The 24,152-nt window shown below is 48.9% G+C and overlaps 1 protein-coding gene across 1 annotated transcript in view; it reads left to right on the forward strand.

The window, feature by feature from the left end:
* Positions 1-24,152, forward strand: part of PDS5A (PDS5 cohesin associated factor A) — a 1,513,477-nt gene that overhangs the window by 87,393 nt on the left and 1,401,932 nt on the right. The window contains exon 3 of the mRNA XM_085642237.1: positions 23,880-24,083. Coding sequence (XP_085498363.1) covers positions 23,880-24,083 — 204 coding nt within the window. The remainder of the gene's footprint in view (positions 1-23,879; positions 24,084-24,152) is intronic.

Consider the following 24,152-nt stretch of genomic DNA (forward strand, 5'->3'; position numbering starts at 1 on the left):
CGTGTGCAGTGAGTAAAGCCGGGTGGTATGCGACGGGCATGGCTCCGGTGGAGAGCAAGCCCGAGCCTGAATATTTGCGAAGACCATCCCAGGCCCAGCGCAGGGTCTCCACCTTGTCAATTTCTCCGCGCTGCGGCTTTGCAGGGGCGAAGATCGCTGTCTGGGCAAGGGAGCAGCCAGGTCGGCTTCGACCGCCACGTGAGGCTGAAACTGCATCAGATGTAGCCAGAAATGAAGGAAAGTGGCCTGCGCACTAAGAGCGTATATTTTAAAATCCGGGGCACCCATCCTGCCGCACACGAGGGGAAGCGTGAGGATGTCATATGTGATTCTGGGTTGACGCCCGGCCAAAACGAGGGAGATGATTAGGGAACGGAGAGTATGAAAAAAATGAGCTGAGAGAGGGACGGGCACATTCGGGAATACATCCAGAAATTTTGGGAGCACTACCATCTTAGCGATGGCGATGCTCCCCGCCAGGGATAAAGATAGGCGCCGCCAAAGGGGAATGTTGGTCTCCAGCCAATTTTTTCGCTACCAGATGGTGCTGGCCCTATGGACACATTGCTATATTACCAACTTAGAGCGACCTGTCGGGATTTGCATTCCATGTTCCCACAGCCCCTTCCTTCGATGGCTGCCCTCGACCTGGCATATACCTCTCCCTCTCCTCGTAGACCGGTTTCTAGGCTCTACTCTACCACGTTAGCAGCCTCCTCTATCTCTCCAGCCAATCAACCGCCCGTCCAAATTTGGCTCTCCAAAGGTCATCCACATTCCGACTGAGCCAACCACCCAGGTATCTTGTGTGCCCCGATGCCCACATGAAAGGGAAGTCAGGGGTGAAGGGGATAGTGGCACCGGTCAAGGGGAATAGAATAGACTTGCTCCAATTGACCTAGACGCCGGAAAGACCCCCGAATCGCACCACCTCGTGGACCATGGGACCGAGGTCCTATTGCAGATGGTGGACATAGAGAGACATCGTCCACATACATTGAGACGACCAGGGATCCAGCCGCGAAGCCTAGGCCCCTCTGAGTGTGGTGCTGTCTGAGCCGGGCCACAAGGGGCTCCATGGCCACAGCAAAAAGCATAGGCGAGAGTGGGCACCCCTGCCTAGTGCCTCTCGAGACTCGGATGGGATCTGATATCTGACCGTTGATCTGGAGATGGGCGACCGGGAGGGCGTAGAGAAGATGAACTTTGCGCAGAAAAACTGGGCTGAAGCCGAGACGGGGAAGGAGATAAAAAAGGAAGGGCCAATCGAGAGTATTGAATGCCTTGGTGGCATCTAAGAGAGCCGCCACGGCCGGTAGAGCGGGGTTGATCTGATGAAGTACAGCAAAGATCATGCGGAGGTTATGTGACGCAGCGCACCCGGGGATGAATCTGGACTGATCCGGGCAAGCGATCAGGGGCATGAGGGGCAAGAGGTGCGAGGCCAGGACGAAAATCTTATTGTCGGTATTAATAAGTGACAGGGGCGATAGGAGTCTAGAAGTTCAGGGGGTTTGTCTGGTTTTAAAAGCAGCGTCAACAAGGCCTCTCGCAGCGAGGGGGGGGAAATGACCCGATTCGAAGGAGTCATTATACATGGCAGCAAGATGTGGGATGAGGACTGGCGCAAATGCTTTATAGAAAGAGGCGGGCAAGACGTCGGAGCCAGGTGCCTTGTCCCTGGTCAAACTATTGATAGCAGCCAGGATCTCTTCCTTATAGAAGGGTTCGAGATATTCTCGATAACCGTTGCTCATCCAGAGGAGCTCAAGAGTATCAAAGTACTGGTCCAGGAGGTCGTGCGAGGTAGCAGGCCTGGCGGTATAGAGTTGAGTGTAAAAGGCGGTGACTTGAGAAATGACCTCCGTAGGAGAGGTTGTGCGCTCCGGACCCCCGTCCTGGAGTGCCGTGATGTAGGAGGCAGCATGAGGCAGTCGTAGAAGATTGGCTAGGGTCTTACCGGGATGGTCACCCTCGCCGTAATGTCGCGCCCTCACATCCCTTCCTAAAAATAAGAGCTCCCGGTCGGCTTCTTGTTCGAATTCTGAGAGTTTACTTCGGAGCTGTGCGAGGGTGTCGGGACCGAATGCTGAGAGTCAAGGGCTTTGAGTTCTCCCTCCAGGCGCTCGAGAGTGCCTTGGATAGAGCGCAAGACACCCGACTGTTTAGAGATGCATTCACCCCCCCCCTATCCACCACCTTGAAGCCTTCACAGAGTTTAGAGGGGGAGACCACCGAGCCGACGTGAAGTTCAAAATAGTACTCTATTACAGTTTGGATTTCTTCGCAAAACACCGACTCGCGTAGCGCGTTAGGGGGTAGGCGCCAAGCAAACCTCTGCTTCGGGGTATGCGGGGGGAGCAGACTGAGACGTACGGGTGCATGGTCAAAGGGTGCACGCCATATGCTCCACCTATGTGACCTATGTGACCCATGCCTATGCATCGCGGGTGGTGATCCAAAGGTCCAGGCGGGACCAGCAGCCAGAAGTGCCTGTGACGCAGGTGCCCTCGCACATGTCAGGGTGGGTATGGCGCCAAGCAGCCAACAGAGAATTGTCGGCCAGGATGGAGCGCAGGAGGGAGATGGAGCGCGGGTGCAAAGCTGTCCAGAACGGCTAAGGGTGTAATGTTTAAATCCCCCCCCCACCCCCACCCCCCCCCCCCCCAACAGCAACGCCGCAGGGCCCAGGGAGGATATTTGTCGCCATACCTGTGCAAGGAAGTCAGGGTAATCAGAAGTAGGGCCGTAGATCGCAGTGAGGATCAAGGGCTGAGCTAAAAGGGTACCAAGCAGAATGATGAAGAGCCCCTCGGGATCAGTAATGGCCTTGGTGGTGTGCCATGGGAGCCCTCTGCGTAAATGGATAGACACCCGGCGGGAATAGTTACAGTAGAAGGAGGAATGAAATTCGTCCCTGTGTCGGGAGTGGAGGCGGTTGCGGAGAGCAGATGAGTTTCCTGGAGGATACAGATGTCGACTTTATGGCATATGAGATTCGCATGTAAGAGGCGGGCCTTACGATAATCGTTCAGGCCCTGGACGTTCCAAGTCCAGAGTGTAGTTGCAGTCATTGAACTGTGCCAGGAGGGAGAATGCCGGTTAAGGTCTTGTGCACCAGGGTAACCTGTGGAGTGTGCGATGTGGTGTGCAGTACAAAGAGTAATATATCAAACCGCACGATACAAAATGGGTCCGAAAAGAAAACCACCGACCTCGGAGAAGAGACAACAGCACCCAGAGAATTCTCACTCCCACACCAACTCCCCAATCAGGTTGAAAGACCAACAACACCCACCCACCCGGGGATGCCGCTTCCTGTACCATCTATATGGAGCGGATGGCGTTATCCCCTTTCAGCACTTCAAACAGGAATACGGGCTGCCGGAATCGGAGAGGCTCGGATACTTGCAAGCTCGACATTGGGCGCTTGATGAGCGAGTTCGTCCGGTGGCTGATAGGCGTTTTTCCCCTTACGAGCGATGGCTCATTACACGCACGTCGGACAAACAGTTCATCTCGGACTTGTACAAGATGCTCCAGGTTAGACCTACACACATTCACAACTCTGGCAGGGTGCGTTGGGAGAGGGAGCTAGGCAGGACACTTAGCAACAAGGAGTGGGAGGGTATATACTATAGGGCCCGGCATTCAGCTTATCATATGGGGCTCACCGAGACTCTCACGAAGGTGGTAACATATTGGTACTACACCCCAGAACGTCTACACTCAATAGACCACACGAGGGAGGCGCGGTGTTGGAGGGGGTGTGACCAGGTAGGCACGTTGGTGCACTTGTTGTGGGAATGTGAACATATTCAGACTTATTGGACACAGGTGATTGACGAGGTAGATAAACACTTTAACACTGAGTTGCCACGATTCCCGGTGTACATTTTGCTTGGTCTCCCAAATCCCTTGACTTACCCGCTTCGATCACGTAGAGGGCGGCAAATGGCAATAGCACTGGTGTCGGCGATACAGAACATACTTACTCACTGGCGTGCCCCTACCGTTCCGACCTTCACGGATGGCTGTATCGTTTGTGGTAAGTCCTCGGAATGGAGAAACGCATGTTGACAATGGCGGGTGAAGGTTTCAAGTATAGAGAGTTGTGGCAGCCTTTTCTTGCACTTTTGGCTACCAAATTTCGAGAAGTCACTTGCCCACGTTACCTACGTTTATTACGCCTAGCGGACATACCAGAGACGGAGGGGTGAGGGAGTCCTATTAGGGGGTCTGGGGATCTCCAGGGTGGACATGGAAAGGGGGGAGTTTGGGGGGACTTAAGGGAGGGAGGGGGAATTTTGTGCCCTTTTCTTTTTCTTCTCAGAGTATATTAGCTCCTGCTTCAACTTGGTGTGGTTGACTTACAAAGGAGCATGCCCGTGATCGTACACTCACTTCTAAGTTGGCTTGTTCAGTTGCAGGCCCTATGTCAGCGGGGTTTGGATAGCTCACCCGGCCCGAATGGCCTTGTGTGTTTTTTTTGTTGTTGTTGTTCCTATTGAAACTTCAAGAACGATTTGTATCTCACCATGGAGCGCCTTTCAGAGCCGCTGGTTTTTGGCGGGTCACTTCTTCAGGGACGGGGACCTATTGCATCTCGAGCATTTCGCTCGCCTGCTCATGCTATTACTTGACACTGCATTTCCCTGCCTCTATTCTTTCAGACGCGACCGGCCTGGATGGGTTGTAGGCGACATGCTGTGTTTAAGTTGGAAGTGTCTGCTTTGATTTTTGCTTGCTTTGCCTTGCTGATATACCTGCGCAGTAGTACGCCGGCCCGTTGGGTTGTAGGCGGTCAGCTCTTGTATCATCGCTGGTGTTCTTTCAATAAAATGTAAACAGCACGGTGTCCCTAAAGCGGGCGCCGTGCTCAGCATTCATATACAACCAGAAAAGCAGCCGCCGTTGTCAATAAACTAAATGGTGCTCACCCACTAGATCAAGAATGCCGTGTAACAAGCGAAGTAAAAGGTCCAGTCCTTATGGGCGTTACCAAATGGAGACAGGGCGGTACCAAGGCGGGACTAACAAGCCTCATAATGAATCGGAAGCCAGGGTTTACCAAGGACAATGACACAATCCAATTACAAATATAGGAGGACAGTGGGCGAGGCTTCCACAGCATACTCTACTACAGCATGCCTCGCAGAGCGAGCAGTTAATGTGTGCTGCCGCTAGGCGCAACCTAAAATGGGGTGAGACTTCCTTTTAGTGCTTCATTCTCAGTTACTTGCTTAGTGTAAATCCCATATGGTGAAGACCAATCAAGCAGCCCCATCAACTGCCACTGCCTCCACAGCAGAAACACTATACCAAGCTATCACAAAGCCATAAAACATGAACACTGCTTAGCCATGGGAATTCAGTGGTACTATGCAAAATCGGAAATCTCTGCAAAATATTTGACTTGTACTCCTCCTGCTTATACTGTCAAGCATTTGAAGCACATTTTCATTGGCACACTCACACATGCAAACATTTGTACTTCCTCGTACCGCCCAGTCTCTTTAGCCCACATTATCTTTTCTCACTCAGCCTAATCATGATTATGTGGTGGTCCAGGTAAAATCTCCACCCTATAAAAGGACATAGGACAAGAGTACCTCTCTCCTGCGTAAACAGCACACACCTTTAGTGCATACAGGTAACTGAAAGTGCAGACCCATCTTAGGCTTCAAAACCAGAAATCACTTTTAAATCTAAATATAGGATAATTCATGTATGAATGAGGCAGTATTTCATTAACTGATAGTCTTCTAGCTATGCATTCCTTACCTTAGAATTATCCTCAGGCGTCAGAATGGATCTGTAACTTTTTTGTGATCAGTTCTTCTGCGCACTTATAGGTTGCGGCGTTCGGCTCTGCTTGGTGACCACACCAGATGTGACTTGTGTGGTTCCTATGTAGGCACCACCCTAGTGCACTGACGTCAAGTTCTTTTCTTTCTACTCCAGTCCGTGTAGATCTGGAGAGAGCTATCTTGCCAGTCACTTTATGATTGTGCTTTCTTCACTTTTAATCAAAGTTTTTTTTAAAGTACTTCTCCTGGTCTGGCAGTAATGTCCACTAGGAAGGCTGGCTTCAAACCCTGCTGTGCCTGTCATCCACAGATGTCGGTGACGGACCTACATTATGTTTGCCTCTAGTGCATGGAGCACGACCACAATGCGAAGACGTGTCAACTGCTCAACCATGCACAACAAAGCCTTGAGGGAGCGGTCCCTTAAGCTTCTTGCTTCCCGATGTGCAACGCCCTTGATCCCGGTCAAGAAGAAGGTCCCGGGATCAAGGGAGCAGAGTCCAAGATCCTAGTCTCATTCAAAGTCATTGGGTCACTCTGGTAAGTCCCCTAGAAAGTAGAAAGAAGTCAAAGAGGACTTAGACTTTGCCCTGTCCATCGCGGTCTTCAGACGAGACGAGGGACCATTGTTATAAGAGGCTAGGTTCCGCAGTTGAGCCTGCGCTGCCCCTGCGTCTCCCCGAGTTTCCGAGAGCCGAAGCGACCCACACTCAACTTGAGGAGTTATAAAAGGCCATGTGCCTTCTGTTTGAGTGCCCTTCTCCCACTAGTGTGCCTGTGGACCCCTCTGGTACCTTTAGGAGCCCCCACTGGTTCCACGCAGTCTGCTTCGCACACAGCGCCAGTCCGGCCCCTTGGATCTACGAATGGATTTGGACTGGCACCAGTCGTACCACCGACCTTCCCCATCGCCGATCCCGATGCTAATGCACCATCCCAATTCTGCTCCCTCTCTTAGACACCGAGACGGAGGGGCACCGACTGGAACTATGCCTTCCAGGCCTGAGCCCTAATCCTACATGCTCCGTCTCAGGGAGGATTGGAATGGATTGCTGGACCCGGAGGAATACCAGCCCTTGCATACCAACGTGGACTGGTGTGAGGACTTGCCAGAGGCCAGTAGACTGGGCACTTCTCCAGATGCTGGAATGCTTTCTCCCCCTACCGTGGCTATAGAGGAAGGATCTTTGTTTGCAATGGTGGCGAGAAAGGCGGCCAAAGTCCTAGACCTTTTGCCTACCCTCAGTGACAGTCGAGATGAACTTCTTGACAGAAGTGCTTCAGCCAGGACTGACCCCTTCTGAACAGCGTCTCCCATTTCATGAAGCCCTTACAGACATCCTGCTTGGGACTTGGTCCAAGCCCAGCACAGAGGCTCTTGTGAACAAGATGATTGGCTACTACCAAAACGGACCCCAATTCCCTCACACAACACCTTTCCCCAGAGAGCTTGGTTGTCCAAGCCTCCACATCCTGTGTAAATTCTGGGGCATTCCCTTCTTCCCCACCGGCTAGGGAATCCAAGAGGCTGGACACCTTAGGCAAGAAATTATTTTCTTCCAACAGCCTGGTGGGGCGGTGTGTGAACGGGCGTGCCTGTTGGACCATTACTCCCATGCTCTATAGATTTGGTTTCGCAGGGGATGTCTAAGCATCACTTCAGGATGTGCCCTTTGATGGCTCCCGTCTCTTCCGAGACCAGACTGACTCCATGCTGGAGCGCTTACAGGACAGCAGGGCTACAGTCAGGTTGTTGGGCCTTTTCATGGTCTCTCGCCACCTTTTGCTCTTTTCGTGGCCACGGAAGGGACTTCCAGCCGTGTCTATATCCTCCCAGCCGCCACTGCATGCAAGCTTTCCAGCCTCTTGTGTTGTCGACGATGCAGTACCCAAAGAAAGGGACATTGGTCTCTTGATGTAGCATGACCTCAGAGGTGACGGTGTGCAAACCCCAGGACTGTGGTGCATTTCACGCGATCAAGAAGCCCATAACCGTTCTAGGACAAGACTCTGAAGACTCCTTCTCAGGGAGGAATGACCTTGTGAGGGCCGCAGGAGTCCCACAACTCTACAGGTATCAACATGTATGCCCCTGATGTGCAATAAAAGCCAAGTATGTAAATCGGACTACTGAAAGTGTGACGTGAATGTGTCTGAGTGCAATATAAAACAATCAAGTATACAAAGTCATCTAAACTCCCAACAACCCCCCCCTCCTCCCCCACACACACCATACTCCAAGCCCAGAAGCATTTGTCCCACTTAAATCAAAAACTAAGATCCAGAACAGGTTAAAAATGGAAATGGAGTGGTAGTGGTGGACCCATCCTTAAGACAGGATCTGTGGCGACCATCAGGAAGAATATCAGTAGTAGCCATTGAAAAGCCAGTGCGAATGGAGACTTAAAATCACAGTACTGGAGTCTGTCTCTGCCGGCAACTCAACACAGGGTGGAGAGGATGCAGCAGGACAGCTTTCATGAGCCTTCTGGGAAGTCACCGCTGATAGAGGTCTGAAGGGAGTACTCCGAAGACTGGGACCAGTTGTGATATGGGGGACAATCGGAGGATTTAGGTCAGACCGCAGGCAGGTTCACAGTGGGTTGGCCAGCCGGTGGGGGAAAACAAGGCATCTAATCTAAAGTGAAGAACTGGGGGATGAGCCACAGAGGTTCCAGGGGGTCACTGACCGATGGATCGCTAGCCCTCCTATCCCATACACAGGAGAAGTGATTCTGCTGCCGTTGGGTAGAAAAGGGGAATGGCGGCAGTCCTTTGGTAGTCAGAGAAGCTCGTGAGGCCCAGACTGCAGCCCGTCCCCTCAGGACCCATGCAATCAAAACGCTTAGGTGTCCTCAGTAGGATTCAGGGCAAATCATAGCACTGGTGGGCCATATGTCAGACCGCGAGAGAACCAGGTGTGGACCCCAAGCTGGAGAGGATTACGCAAAACCTAGAAATCAAGGTGCCGGTGACCGTGTTCCCTGCGATCAAGTTTGCCTGTATGCCCCACAACCACCGAGCTCAGTAGTTTTGTCTCAAGATGGTCGGCCGCAGTGGGGATACCTCAGACCTCTGTCCATAACCTTCCAACAGTTGCTATAGATGGGGGGGAAACAAGATGCCCACTGTTAAAATGGCAGGCACAAGCACAAAGACTAGTGTCCCCTTTAACTGATTATTGGGGGCAGGCTCTGGTACTTACGGTGGGGCTGTGTTCAGGCCAAGACTCTAGCACAGGGCAGCCGAGACAGGAACGCAGAGGAGAGCTGAGAGGCCCAAAACACATATGTCATGCCACGCTCCAGTGGCCTTGTGCCAGCAGTGAAAGAAGCTACTCCGTCTCTCATGGGTCCAAGCTGTTCATAAGGGACATGATCCTGAACGTAACAGCGGTGGTGGAGGCGGTTTAAGCTGATGTATTGAGAGGCTGGCTCCTGCGCATGGTGAAGCAGGACTGGGAGGGCGGGCAAACTCCGCTGCCGGGCAGCCGCCTAGGGCCCCTCCACAACCACTCAGGGGGCAGTGGAAGCTCCGGGCCCACAGTACCGCATCACAGAGGATCCAGTTCAGGTCACAGATGGACCCCCGAGTTGACTTTGTTCGCCACTGGACTCACCACAGAAGGCGAGGCATCCACCCAGTTAGTCAGCGGCTCTATTGTAGCTGCACAAGGCCGCCGTATTGCAGGAAGATGGGCACTCCGTATGGTGGCCGTCAAAGGAGGCCCCAGGGTTGTGTTCGTGCCGCAACAAGAACAGGTCCAGGGCGTATGGCAGGCAGATTAGGAGCAAGATGAGGCTCCTAACGATATACAGATAGTAGCGAATGACTGAAGGGTCTGGAGCTCTCTTAGAGTGCGACCTTTATCTTGACTCTCCAAGCCACACCTCAGAACTTCTTTTCTTAATGATTCTGTGTGTCATTGGGAAAGTAATAATCCGCAATTAATGTTTTTATTTAACTATATTGGCGATTCACAAATCTTTTACATTTCAACTCGTAATAGGTTATGTATAATCATTTGTGTGTCCAGTGTAAGCATTGGCTCACTATGGTAATCTGAATTTAAATATTAAAAAAATTAGTTTTCTCTGCATTATTTAATTCTTAGATTACTTCTGCATTTCCTAATGTCATTTAACACACTTTAAACTAAGCGTCTGTCCTTTGCAAAGTGAAATCCTGAATCCGTATAACAAGGTCTTGGTTGCAGCATTGTATCATGATTGCTTAGCGAAGACAATGTGGCAAGTGGTACCAGATATTCCAAGATACCTGCAGCCAACTTTAACAACATGAGTTCAGGGACTGCTAGGAAATTTAGTTTGTCATTTGGGTGGCATCGCATGATGTGTTCTCCACATGCACACAGCCTCACACCAGACCGTGCCGACACACTGCGAGGTCCTCAGTCTTTCTTCCTCTGACATGGACTCTACACGAGTGGATTTTGGAGTATAGCTTCTCCATTCATTCCGAGCCATTAGTGTTAAGCCTTGAGTCTTCACAGTGCCTCTTGCCGAAGGCTGCCAGTTGAGCGGTAGAGCTGGTTTATCAGGATGTCTTATTTAAAATTATTGTAGCAAATAGGCACAAGGTTTGGGAGCTGATTCTCATGGTCCCTCCCTAGGGCAAGATTCCTTCAAATCCACTAGACATTGGTGCTGTTTTCTGACTATTCTTGCATCTGAAATCTTTTGCGCCTCATATTCACTATTTACCTGTACAGAAATGGCATGTGAAGCAAGACATTTTATGCAGAACAGGGTTTCAACTTGGATACATGGAATACTGTATGAATTTTCACAGACTGAGGCAATTCCAGTCTTACATAATTTACTAAATTCATAATCTGCTTAATCAGAAATGCACTTACAAACGTAGGTTCAATTTAGAAGTTTTTTTAGATGCAAAATTCTTGTGAGTAACCACTCCGTTTTAGTCATAACACATTGAGATGGTGGACTTTTCTTTGATCAGTGTACAGTTCATAGCCATCCTTCGCTTCTTCTAAGGATTTCTATGCTGATATTAACTATACTGATCCAAAGGTAATTCTCGATATGATGATCATACATACACTTTACTCTATCCCTCTCCTAAGCTTGACATGTTAAACACTGTTAATCACATTGATCTGAAAGAAACACGTTAGTTAGATTCCTCACCTTAAAATATCCCCAGGCGTCAGACTGGATCCGGAAGATTTTTCGTCAGCAATACCCCTTGCGCGTCGCTAGGCGTCGTCTGCGGCTCCGCGTCCGTCGTCGGCGTCGTATGCCGGAATGACGTTGTCGGAGTACTTAGACGCCGCCCTCGCGCGCTGACGTCAGTTCTTCTTTTTTTCCGCGCCAGTAAGCGCAGATCCGGGAGAGGTACCCCTTTTAGTCTTTTTTGACTAAGTTTTTTGATCCTTTTTGATCTTGTCTCGACTCCGGTGCCGGTAGGATGCCTGGTTTCAAAGCCTGTGCTGACTGTAACCGCTTGATGTCTGTTACGGATCATCACCGCCGGTGCCTTTACTGTTTGGGCCTCGACCACGACGCGAAGTCATGTTCGGACTGCAAGGCCCTGACCTCGAAGGCTAGACTGGAGCGGTCCCGTAAGCTCCTCGAGATTCGCCACTCGGCTCCGCGCCCCTTTCGATCCCGGTCCAGGAGGAGTTCCAAGGATCGGTCGCGGAGCCGCAGCCGACGTCCTCATCGCTCGTCTGGCTCCAAGTCTTCGGGTAAGTCGAAGCACTCCAAGAAGTCCAAGAGGCGACACCGCTCTTCGGACTCCCCTCACGCGACTCGGCCAGGGTCAGGGTGGTTCCACCCCCGCGGCTCCTGCGGAGCCGCAGGCGCCGCGCAAGTCCCCATACCCGCCGGTCCCTGGGACTGACGCGACGCCGGCGGAAGTCAGTGCCTTCCTCTCGGCCATGAGGAGCTTGGCTCCGCCGTCGACACCCGCTGGCGCGCCTTCGGGCCCCGCGGACCCGACTGGGCAACCTTGCATGCCGGCGGCTCCGACCCCGGCGCCGGCCCCGACGCCGCATGGTTCCCGAGGGACTCGTCCCCGCCGACGCCGGTCGACCTCGTCACGCCTCCTCCGCCGGCGTCGACACCGGTTCCACCTCCGACGCCCTCATTGACGTTCTGCAGGGCACCTGGTCCAAGCCCTCCACAGTTCCTCCTGTGGACAGGAACGTCGCCAGGCGCCACTGCCCTGCTCCGGGCGACCCCAGTTTTCTGTCCCAACACCCCACCCCCGAGAGCCTGGTTATCCAGGCTTCTACCTCCCAATCCTCCTTCCCGACCGCTCCGCCGGACCGGGATTCCAAGAGACTGGAACAGTTTGGCAAAAAGCTGTTCTCGTCCCTTAGTTTGGGTCTGCGGTCCTTGAACACCGCCTGTCTGTTGGACCGTTATTCCCACTCTCTGTGGGATACGGTGGAGGACGTGCTGCCCCTGTGCCCGGAGGAGGCCCAGGCACGACTTACCCAGGCTCTGGCCGATGGGAGGGATGCAGCACGACATGCAATCCGATGTGGGCTTGACACTACGGACTCGCTGGGTAGGGCGATTTCTACCACGGTGGCGCTTAGACGTCACGCCTGGCTGCGGTCCACGTCCTTTTCGGGGGATGTCCAGAGCACTCTCATGGACATGCCCTTTGATGGCACTCGCCTTTTTGGTGAGAAAGCGGACAGTGCGCTGAATCGCTTTAAGGACTCCCGGGCTACGGCCAAGTCCTTGGGCCTCTCGGCCCCGCGGTTGCAAACTTCCGCCTTTCGCCCCTTTCGTGGCCAAGGAAGGGGTGCCTCCTCACTCCGCCTAGCCACCAGCCGCAGAACCAACCTGCGCGTGGTCGCGGACGTGGTTTCCGCTGAGGCGGTTCTGGAGGACGACGCGGTCAGCCCACATCCACCCCGGCAGCATCCGCCTCCAAGCCTTCCTAGTCCGCGCTTTCCGGCCCATTCCTCGCCAGTGGGCGGCAGAGTTCGCTATCACCTGCTCCACTGGCGTACCATCACTTCGGACAGGTGGTTGCTGCAAATCATCCGAAGGGGCTACTCCCTCCCCTTCGAGACGACCCCTCCAGCCATGCCACCGCAGCACCACCGTATCTCGGAGGATCATTTGAATCTTCTGCGAGAGGAAGTTTCGGCCCTCTTGGCCAAAGAGGCCTTCGAGCGCGTTCCGAGCCCAGAAGTAGGTCGTGGTTGTTATTCCCACTACTTTCTGGTTCCCAAGAAGGGCAAAGGGGGCCTACGCCCTATCTTGGACCTCAGGAACGTCAATGCCTTCCTCCGGAAGGCACGGTTCAAAATGTTAACTTTGGCTCAGGTTCTAGCTGCCCTCGACCCTGGAGACTGGATGGTAGCGTTGGACTTGCAGGACGCATATTTCCACATCCCCGTCCTGCCGGCCCACCGGCGTTACCTGCGGTTCACGGTGGGCCAGGAGCATTTTCAGTTCACCGTGCTCCCCTTCGGCCTCACCAGTGCCCCTCGGGTGTTCACGAAAGTGATGGCGGTGGTCGCAGCTCATCTGCGCAGATCAAGGGTTCCAGTCTTCCCTTATCTCGACGACTGGTTGTTGAAGGCGGGCTCGCCCCAGGCAGTCGTCTCCCACCTCCAGACTACGGCGGATCTCCTGCATTTGCTGGGGTTTTCCATCAACGTCCCGAAGTCACACCTGAGTCCCTCTCAGAAGCTCCTCTTCATCGGAGCGGTTCTCGATTTGGCGCAGTTCCGGGTCTATCCGCCGGAACAGCGGGTCCGGGATATTCAGGCCCTGATTCCCATCTTTCGGCCTCTATCCTGGGTTTCGGGCAGGCTAGTGTTGCGGCTTCTGGGGCTGATGGCCTCCTGCATCCTACTAGTGCATCACGCCAGGCGGAGCATGCGGGCTCTGCAGTGGGACCTGAAGTTTCAGTGGGCCCAGCATCACGGCAACCTGTCCGACCATGTCTTGATCTCGGAGGGCACTGCACAGCAGTTGCAGTGGTGGCTCACGGACCGCGATTGGGTCACGGGCAAGAGCCTCTCCCTTCCCCAACCGGAGCATGTCGTAGTGACGGATGCGTCCCTCCTGGGATGGGGTGGCCATATGGGAGAAGCGGAGATCAGAGGCCTCTGGTCTCCGGCGGAGTCTCGCCTCCACATCAACTTGTTGGAGCTGAGAGCGATCCGACTTGCACTGAAAGCCTTCCTTCCCTCTGTCCGGGGAAATGTCGTGCAGGTGTTCACGGACAACACCACCGCCATGTGGTATTGCAACAAACAGGGCGGGGTGGGGTCGTGGACCCTTTGTCAGGAGGCTCTGCGCCTCTGGACGTGGCTGGAACACCAGGGCGTCACCCTAGTGGTTAAACATCTGGCGGGCTCTCTGAACGCCAGAGCAGACGAACTCAGCCGCCGGTGCATGATGGATCACGAATGGCGTCTGAACTCCAAAGTGGATCAAGGTCTCTTTCAGCAGTGGGGAGAGCCTTGGTTAGATCTATTCACCACCGAAGAGAACGCGCAATGTCAGCAGTTCTGCGCGTTGGAATTTCCAAGGCGGCACTCGCTCGGCGACGTTTTTCGTCACGAGTGGAGTTGCGGTCTGTTGTACGCCTTTCCGCCTATACCACTTCTGCCCAGAGTGCTGAAGAAGATCAGGCACGACCGGGCCCAAGTCATCTTGGTGGCCCCGGATTGGGCACGAAGTTACTGGTATCCCGAGCTACTCAGTATGCTGACCGATCCTGCGATACATCTGCCCCTTCGGGAGGATCTTCTGTCGCAGCAGCAGGGGACGGTCCTCCACCCGAACCTGTCCAGCCTCCATCTCCATGCGTGGAGATTGAGTGGCGGCAGTTGATGCCATTTGACTTGCCTTCTGAAGTCTGTGAAATCATTCTGGCAGCCAGGCGTCCCTCCACAAAGACGGTATATGCCTGCCGGTGGAACAGATTTGTGGCATGATGCACAGCAAAGGCTGTGGATCCCCTTTCCGCCCCTCTTTCTGAGGTTCTCCTCTTTCTTCTTTCTTTGGCCCGGCAGGGCTCTGCCCTGGGCACCTTGAAAGGTTATCTTGCTGCCCTCTCTGCCTTCTTACGGCTTCCTGATCAGCCCTCTCTTTTCAAGTCCCCTGTTGTTACACGCTTTCTAAAGGGCATTACTCACACGTTCCCTCCTGTCCCTTTTGTAATGCCTCAGTGGGACTTGAATCTTGTTCTCACATTTCTAATGTGCGCTCCCTTTGAGCCTCTTCATACTTGTCCTCTTCGTCTGCTGACGCTTCAGACTGCTTTTCTGGTAGCCATCACCTCGGCTAGACGGGTGAGTGAGCTCCAGGCTCTATCGTCCAAGCCTCCTTTTCTCTCTGTTCATCCGGACAAGGTTGTCCTTCGGCCTCGTCCTTCTTTTCTACCGAAAGTGGTGACCCCCTTTCATCTTGGGCAGTCTGTCAACTTGCCCACCTTCTTTCCGCCTCCGCATCCTTCCAAAGAGGAAGAGAGGCTCCACCGTCTGGACCCAAAGCGTGCGCTCTTTTTATTTGGACCGCACAAAACAGTTCCGGCTGGACGACCAACTTTTCGTTGGATACGTGGGTGTTAAGAAGGGAAAAGCTGTGCACAAACGGACCATCTCCCGGTGGGTCGTTTTGTGCATCAAAATCTGTTACTCCTTGGCGAAAAAGGACCCTCCTGTTGGTCTGCGCGCCCATTCCACTCGGGCTACAGCGGCTACTACTGCTTTGGGACGGGGAGTCCCTTTGCAGGACATCTGTCAGGCGGCAACGTGGGCTTCGCTGCACACGTTTGCCAGGCATTATTGCCTAGACAGCCAAGTCCGGAGGGATGGCTTCTTTGGCCGTTCTGTCCTCCAGGACTTTCTGGTGTGATCTTGGTTCGCAGACCCACCACCGGGGATGGTATTGCTTGGGTATCTATTCTAAGGTGAGGAATCTAACTAACGTGTTTCTTTCAGCTGAACAAGTTACTTACCTTCGGTAACGATGTATCTGTAAGAAACATTAGTTAGTTAGATTCCTCACCGACCCACCCATCCTCCCCGTTCTGCGAACTGACATCTAGGGTTAAGGCTATCCCTTTCAGGGCCCTAGAATTTTTTGGCACCAGTGTCGGTATTTTGCATGGCTCTGCGTTCCTGGCACGGAAGGCTATGTACAAGAACTGACGTCAGCGCGCGAGGGCGGCGTTTAAGTACTCCGACGTCATTCCGGCGCACGACGCCGACGACGGACGCGGAGCAGCAGACGACGCCTAGCGACGCGCAATGGGTATTGCTGACGAAAAATCTTCCGGATCCAGTCTGGCGCCTGGGGATATTCTAAGGTGAGGAATCTAACTAACTAATGTTTCTTACAGCTACATTGTTACCGAAGGTAAGTAACTTGTTCTTTCAGTCTTGCAGTTTGCCAGTATGTCTGAGAGTGGCAACTTTTGAACACATTGACTTCTAATTTCTTGCTTTTTACACGAGATGGATCAGAATTTTAAAATAAGTTGAGAACCTCTATCAGTAGTCGGAATCTGTGGAACAACACACACAACCCAGGCAAGCATGTAAAGTGACTAATTTTAGTCATATGGTCAACCATCACATGAATTGCTGTGCACAGTAACCAAAGATGTAAGGCTGCACTCTAATTCTTCAATACTGCATGCCAAGGTAAATTGCAGGTGCAACCGGCAAAGGTTTCAATAAACCCAAGAGTTTACTGTGGAAACTCTAAACTTAATGAGAAATATAACATGTATAATACTTCTTGACATCAGAATATCGTCTGACCACCAAGAATGTTGTCTTACTGCTGCTTAAGTCCGCTATTCCTGAACGTCCAGAGACCTTTGAATCAGTCAATTCATAGCCTTTTTTTTCTTAACTGAACTTGCCAGAAAAGAACAAGGTCCAGGAGTCCCTTTTGTGGTCACTAACACTGGCTGGAAATCTTGGGCTCTTTTCTGGACCTAGCCCCCAAGGTCGAGAACCTTGGTTTCCTGCTGGACGACAAGTTGTCCATGAAGATTCAGGTGGCAAAGGTGGCAGCTACCTGCTTCACCATCCTGAAATGGCTGCGAAAAAATTATTGTTCAGGCCCTTGTGATGTCAAGACTGGATTACAGCAACCTCCTTTATCTGGTGTGAATAAAGCCTCCATTAGATGGTTGTAAGTGGTCTGGAAGTCAGCGACTAGGATGCTCTATAGACTCTGCTAAAGTGCCTTGGACTCTACTATGGGAATTCCACTGGCTTGCGGTAGAGACGAGAATTCACTTTAAAACTTTGTGCTATGTGCACAGAGCAAGATCAACGGTTGGCCCGTGATATCTTCATGGACTCGCTAGATCTCAGCAACCTTCCCATCCCCTTCGCTCCAGGTGATCTCTCCTTATACATTTTCCCTATAGTTAAACGCACACAAATGGGAGGCTGGTCTTTTGCTTCACATGGCCCCAAGCTGTGGGAGGCCTTCCCAGAACCCCTGAGAAGCTGTACCTCACAGACAACCTTTCGAAGACAGCCGAGGACCTGGTTGTTTTGAGATAGTGCATCTTGGATAGACCTGACCTCACGTCTAAGCGCCGGAAAACCCCAAGTGGGGAGCTGAGCGCTATATAAAACTTATTAATAAGGTTCTGGTTGAATTTAGAAACCATAGAATTCTGTGATCACTATGTACTTCTATAGTGTTTGTCCCATAACAAGTAATGTCAACATTCCTCTAAAGATCTCTTAAAGGCTAGGAGTTCAGTACCTGTGTGTAGGATGCTGGCTCTGTTTATACTATACCAAAATGAGTTGTAGTGTGCTTCAGAGTCCAGGGGAACCCCAAAGGTAGGCAGAGTTAGAAGTAGATAACACCTTATGAGCAGCTCCCCCCCCCCCCCCCCCCAACCCATTTGATTAGTTTAGACTTGTATTTGCCACTCGTGACATCTGTATGGATTTGTTTGGGATCAGGGAACAATAGGTAAGCAACAAGGATGTTGTCTAGGGTGAAACTGTCGGGCCCCCGTATAGGAGTCCCCTTTGTCGTTTGCGTTATGGACTGTTGTGTGTCTCTTCCCATATCCAGCCCAAAGTGTCTTCTCCATGGGCCCCCATATCTTGTGAAATACCCCGTGCTTCGTTTAATTAACATCCGAAAACGAGAAAATCCCAGCCCTCTTTTCCCCATGATTGAGTAAATTATCCTCCAGTGATTCCACAGGGTCATCTGGTACCATAATCCGCATGTCAACATCTTTCTTTTATAAGCCAAGTCGAATCCCCAACTTTTCTAAAAATTGGCTTTCTGAAGGAGCCGCTTATCCCTTTAGTGGAAGAGACTGATTGCTCCCCACCTCAAGGGCTGAGAATATTCGGATAACCTTTTTATATAATCTCCACTACTAATTTTCATGTACCATCAGATTTCTTGTGTGTGTCGTTTAAATTGCCAGGCAGTAGTAGTTCGATTGCAGAAGAGCCCGCAGCTTGTGAAACAATTCAGATATCAGAGGTGTTGATGTTTTTTTTCTAATTAAATGTACTGGTGCTCTTTGCTGCCCCAAGACCTTGAATTAATATATATCACTCTTGCTTGGTGAGGCCCTCTTATCCCTCGGGTCTAAGATCAAGGAGCAGTGCTTCAGGCTTCGAAGGTAAGAATATCGCAAAACACTATGTATGGTCTGAACCATCTCTGGCTAAAATTGCTTTACTTTAAGGCATTCCTACCAAATGCATAAAGCTTCTATTTCTCCACACCACCTTCAGCAGTTCTGACTTACATTGAAATGCATGTGATGAAGTACAATACCACCTATATAGAATTATATAGTGTATTTCCCTGCTTTTGATGGATGAGGACCAGCCATGTATACCCTTCCCAGTAGTTACCATTGCCTCAAATGTTTCCATAATGCTTTCTAACATTCTGACAAATGGTGGGAATAATGTTTTGAAAAGGGCTTTCCTCTGGTTGCCCCTCATTTTAAATCTTGTATTGAGGGCACAGTAGATGATCGGGGCTTAACTCAGTCTCTAGAGCTGATCATGATGACATTCAGTTTTACATTGCCAGTATGATTTGCTTTGGCTCCAGTGAAACGTCTGAAATCACTCTGCAGCATTCTCTGACATTTCTGAGTGGCTTTCTTTTAATGTTATAAATTCATTATTAACTATAATTTTGTGGCACTGCATAACTTTGCTACTCAGACTCTGTACTGTACCATATTCCCAAGAATATTCCCCCCTTTAGCATACTGCCTCCAATTAAAATTATTAAAATATAGCTTGATCCCATCCTGATGCATACCTCCTTGAAGCCTGTGGGCCATAAACGTCCACCTTCCAGCCACTTATATGTAGTTCTTCAACTAGGCCCTTTGCGTTACTACTCCCTGCCAACAGGCAATTGTGATACCCCCTCTTAAAAGTTCAGTATAGTACTGAAAAGTCACCTTTGGCATCTCGAAGAAAAATTGATTACTTACACTTCTGCTAAAGATATTTGTATTGAAAACAAGATATAGATAAGCGCACTATCCGAAGTTTGAACGTTTTGTGATGGGTTGTAGCGTGCTGCTGGGGTATCACACTCTGGTCTGGAGTGTCAAGATAAATGTAAATGTAGCAAGCGTCTCCTGAAGATAGGAGACGTCCTCCTGCGCACAGCGAAAACCCCGGAGGGGTTAAAAGAATTTAATGATCAGTACTCATAAGTTTGAAGAAATAGACGGGAACTCTGTTTGAATTTAGTTGCTGATATCTAGTTGATCATATCATAGAAAGGATTCATCCATACATGTTCAAAAATGTCAATCCATCATGAATTTTGCCCAATGCATTTCGGTCCTGTAAAGACCTTCATCAGGGGACATATCTACAAAGGAAGTGTAAAGCAAAGAATCTGGAAGTAACCGAAAACATGAAGATGTTTCAATATCAATAGGATAAAAAAACAAAATGTACAAGATTATGCACATGCTACTCTTACTTTCAGATTGTAACCAAAATGCACATCCTGACAGGAAAGCTAAGGTGAAGGAGTGTTACCCAAAAGTGCAATGTATTCATGAGCAAATCAGACCAAAGTGGCCAATCAACATAAAACTGCTGGTGTAAGACGATTGAAAAAAACGAATGTTAGCAATCTGGTGGAAAGTTAACGAAAACATAACCATGCGAAGAAATGTGAAAAACGTGGTGGTGAGCCCATAAGCAGTGGCGGGTATTTCAAGGAATTGCCTCGTGTGAGTGAAGAATAGTACGTAAGTCGATGATTCATAGTTAAAATGCTGGAAAAACGTGATCCCGCCGATGGAGAACGGCTGGTACTTGGTATGCTGTCCTCGTGTGATAAAGAACCGAAAAGGTGTGCTAATGGTGGACCCGGCATAGACCTGCGGAGTGGTAATTCAAATCAAGACGTTCACCTCGTGTAGTGAATTAACAAGGATGTAGTAAGTGAAAACCTGGTGAAAAATGAGCCGGTGGTGCAACTTACGGAAGACGGCGTGTTCCCGCGGTTAAACAGAGTTTCTCATGATTGACGATAGAAAACGCGTTAAGCAATTATGTATGACAAAGTAGAACGTATGAGTACAAATATTAAAAAATATTAAAAAACGAAGGTGCATGAAAGATAAGTGAAACGTGTGAAAATAAATAGAAATATTGAAAAGGATGAGAGTAGTGATAGGGAGAAAGAATAAGGTGTGGTGAATCAGCGATTAGTGAACATGAGGCTCAAAGATAGTAAAAAGGAGAACGGATGGATAAGTCAGACAGAACGAGTGGGTAGGAAAATAAGAAAGTGATTAGTAAACAAGGTAGAGTCAGAAATAACATGAAAACTCCATGCGATCATTGAGTCCATACGGTTTCATGGAATTCAAAAGCTTGATCCAGTGATTTTCCCTTTGGAGGAGAAGATTGTGAACGTCTCTTCCTTCAATTGATTCGACGGTCTCCAGGACCATAAATTTCAGTTGACTGACGTTGTGGTGAAATTCGGTGAAGTGTGTGGCTATTACTGATTTTACATTGTTGGTGCGGATGTTGCTCTTATGTTCAAGAATTCTGGTCTTGACTTTTCTTTCCGTTTTCCCAACATAAACAGACCCACAAGGGCATTTCAGAAGGTAAATCACGTTGGTGGTGTTACAAGTTGCATTGATTTTCAGGTTAATTTTATTGCCTTTCATGGGATGGTTGATGTAGGATACAGTAATCACGTTGTTGCAATTGCTACAGTTGTTGCAAGGTCTTGTTCCTTTGTACGTTATAGGTATAGACGTGCTGATTGATTGAGTAAGGATTTCTTTAAGATTTTTGCCTCTTTTGAATGCGAAGATGGGTTTGTCAACAAATAGGCCCTTGAAATCCGGTTCTATGGCCAAGATTGGCCAATGTCGCAAGATGATTTTTATGAAGCGGTTACTCGTGGTTGAAAATTTTGACACCACGACTGCTCGTTGACTGACAGGTTTGACCGTTTTGGTTAAAAGTTGGGTGCGAGTAATCATTGAACAACGTTGTTTTGCTTGAGTTAAAACCTGTTGTGGGTAACCTCTTTGAGAGAATTTTTTGATCATAGTTTCTATTTGTTCAGAGCAGATATCCGGTTGTGATACAATACGTTTGACGCGAAGAAGTTGTGAGTAAGGCAAGTGGTTATTCAAGGCAGGTTGGTGAAAGCTGTTGAAGTGCAAAAGATTGTTGCGATAGTTTTTTTTGCAATGCATGGTGGTTTCCAGTCTATTGTTGGTGCGACTAATTCTGCCATCAAGAAATGTCGTGGTGTGCTCTTGAACCTCGAAAGTGAATTGTATCCTTTCGTTAATGGTGTTAAAGGAGCTCAATGCTAGCATAAGTTTGGGACGTGGGCCTTTCCAAATGAAAAAAATATCATCAATGTATCTGAGAAATACTATGGTGTGTTCTTTCCAAATGTTATCGCATAATATGTTCTCAGTTTCAAATTTTTCCATGAAAATATTTGCATATGCCGGTGCGGCACAATTGCCCATCGATGTACCGGTGTGCTACAGGTACCATTGGTCTTGCCATTTGAAATAGCTGTGATAAAGAGTGTAACATAATAATTCCATGAGGAATAATTGAAATTGAGGGTCCAAATCGGATTGTAAAAGTGTGTTCAATAGCAGAGATACCCAAATCATGTGGAATGGAAGTGTATAAAGCCCGTCACATCGACAGCGCATAGCCAATATTCGTTGTTGTAATCGAGAGTAATGCTATTGATTTTATTGATAAAACCCGTGGTGTCTTTGACATAAGTAGTCATGTTCAAAACGAAAGGTTGTAAATATTTGTCCAACAGTTTGCCGATAGGTTCATGAAGGCTCCCTCTGGTGGAAACACCGGGCCGAAATGGCGGTTTATCAATATTTTTGTGTATTTTTGGAAGCATGTATAGGGAGGGTGAGCGAGGATGACTTTTCAACAAAAATTTGTAGGCTTTCTCGGGGTTCACGCCATCATCAAGAGCTTTCAATAAAATTTCTTGAAGAGTAGTCTTTGCGTGAATGTGGGCGATGCGAATCAGAATGCTATGTATACTTAATTTCCCTGGGCCAGCCCATATGGCATACATTGATCAGTCCCACTGGTACAATCTATTTCAGCAGTAATGGTGTCTTAAGAGTAGCAGCCAACAAAAATACAATCTTGGCTGTATGATTGCAGCTACTGAATGTACTTAATTTACACTTTCTGATACCATTCAATGCAGCCAAAACAATTGATGATTAGTAATTCTGTAGACTGGACTATTATAATACTTTTAGTTTGCCATCCTTTTGATAATTTTGTGGCACTGCATAACTTTGCTACTCAGACTCTGTACTGTACCATATTCCCAAGAATATTTCCCCCTTTAGCATACTGCCTCCAATTAAAATTATTAAAATATAGCTTGATCCCATCCTGATGCATACCTCCTTGAAGCCTGTGGGCCATCAACTTCCACCTTCCAGCCACTTGTATGTAGTTCTTCAACTAGGCCCTTTGTGTTACTACTCCCTGCCAACAGGCAATTGTGATTCCCCCTCTTAAGAGTTCAGTATAGTACTGAAAAGTCACCTTTGGCATCTCGAAGAAAAATTGATTACTTACAGTTCTGCTAAAGATATTTATATGCCATAGCTGTAGGTTCTGTTGGCTAAATACAACTTTGGTATTCTCTGCCATCGCCAATTACGACCACAGACTTGGCCCAACCAGTCCATACAATAGCCTTTTGTCTAAATTATATAATTGAGAAGAGTGCTGCATAAAAATTGAATAATTCTTAGTGTTATTACACTTTTAGATGTGTTAAATAAGAGAAATGTAAAATAATGTTTTAGGAAATGGTCCTATTTTAGATCTGTTATTATAACCTTTAGTGCTATTGTAAATATAGACCCCTTTCCTGTAATTTATACATGTTATTTATAAATAAGGTTCCCTGTTTTTACAAATAGACAGAAAACCATTTATTTTCATGTCTGTATTTATTTTTTAAATGTGCATAAAGATGGAAATTGGGTTGTTGTTTGAGTGATTCTATATGCTGTCAGTCATGACTGCTGGGCCAATAGCTGCACAGATTAACATATGAGGGGTTACAAAAAAAGAAAGTTATTTTTTGGCTTAAACTGGAGTAGAGATGTACACGGCTAATACTAAAATTTTCATGTTTTCATACAAGTGCACTGATTTGTCATCTGTGGGTGTTCATATCAACGTAACCTGTCAGATTCTAGCATGAGTGCACATTTATCAGTTAAATAAATGTGGAAATATACCAGTTTCTGCTCAAGTTTTTCACAAAATGCAAAATAAATATGGATAAATACAGACTAAAACATCAAAAAAAAAAATATACCATAAAACTGTGAGCCCTATTTATAAAGCATGGGTATTTAAGGTCTGTCTATGAATTATGTATTTATTGACTGCTTTTCTTTGGATTTTGTTTTTCATATCAAAAAGCAATGATAATACTACAAATATTTGAAAATCTAATTTGCTGCTGATAATTTGTACTAAAGGCATACACTTTGATTACACAGATGGTGGTTAAGACGTTTATGGACATGGATCAGGACTCTGAAGATGAGAAGCAACAGTACCTTCCTCTTGCCTTACATCTTTCATCAGAGTTCTTCCTCAGGAATGGCAACAAAGATGTCCGTCTTCTGGTGGCATGTTGCTTGGCCGACATCTTTAGGATCTATGCCCCAGAAGCTCCCTACACATCCCATGACAAACTCAAGGTACCTCTAACCAGATTAAGTTAATGGGTGTGTTACCGTGGCTCGTGTTGCTTGAAATTGTGTAATTTT

This window comes from Triturus cristatus, chromosome 2_2 (assembly GCF_964204655.1).
Source record: "Triturus cristatus chromosome 2_2, aTriCri1.1, whole genome shotgun sequence".
Taxonomy (NCBI): Eukaryota; Metazoa; Chordata; class Amphibia; order Caudata; family Salamandridae; genus Triturus; species Triturus cristatus.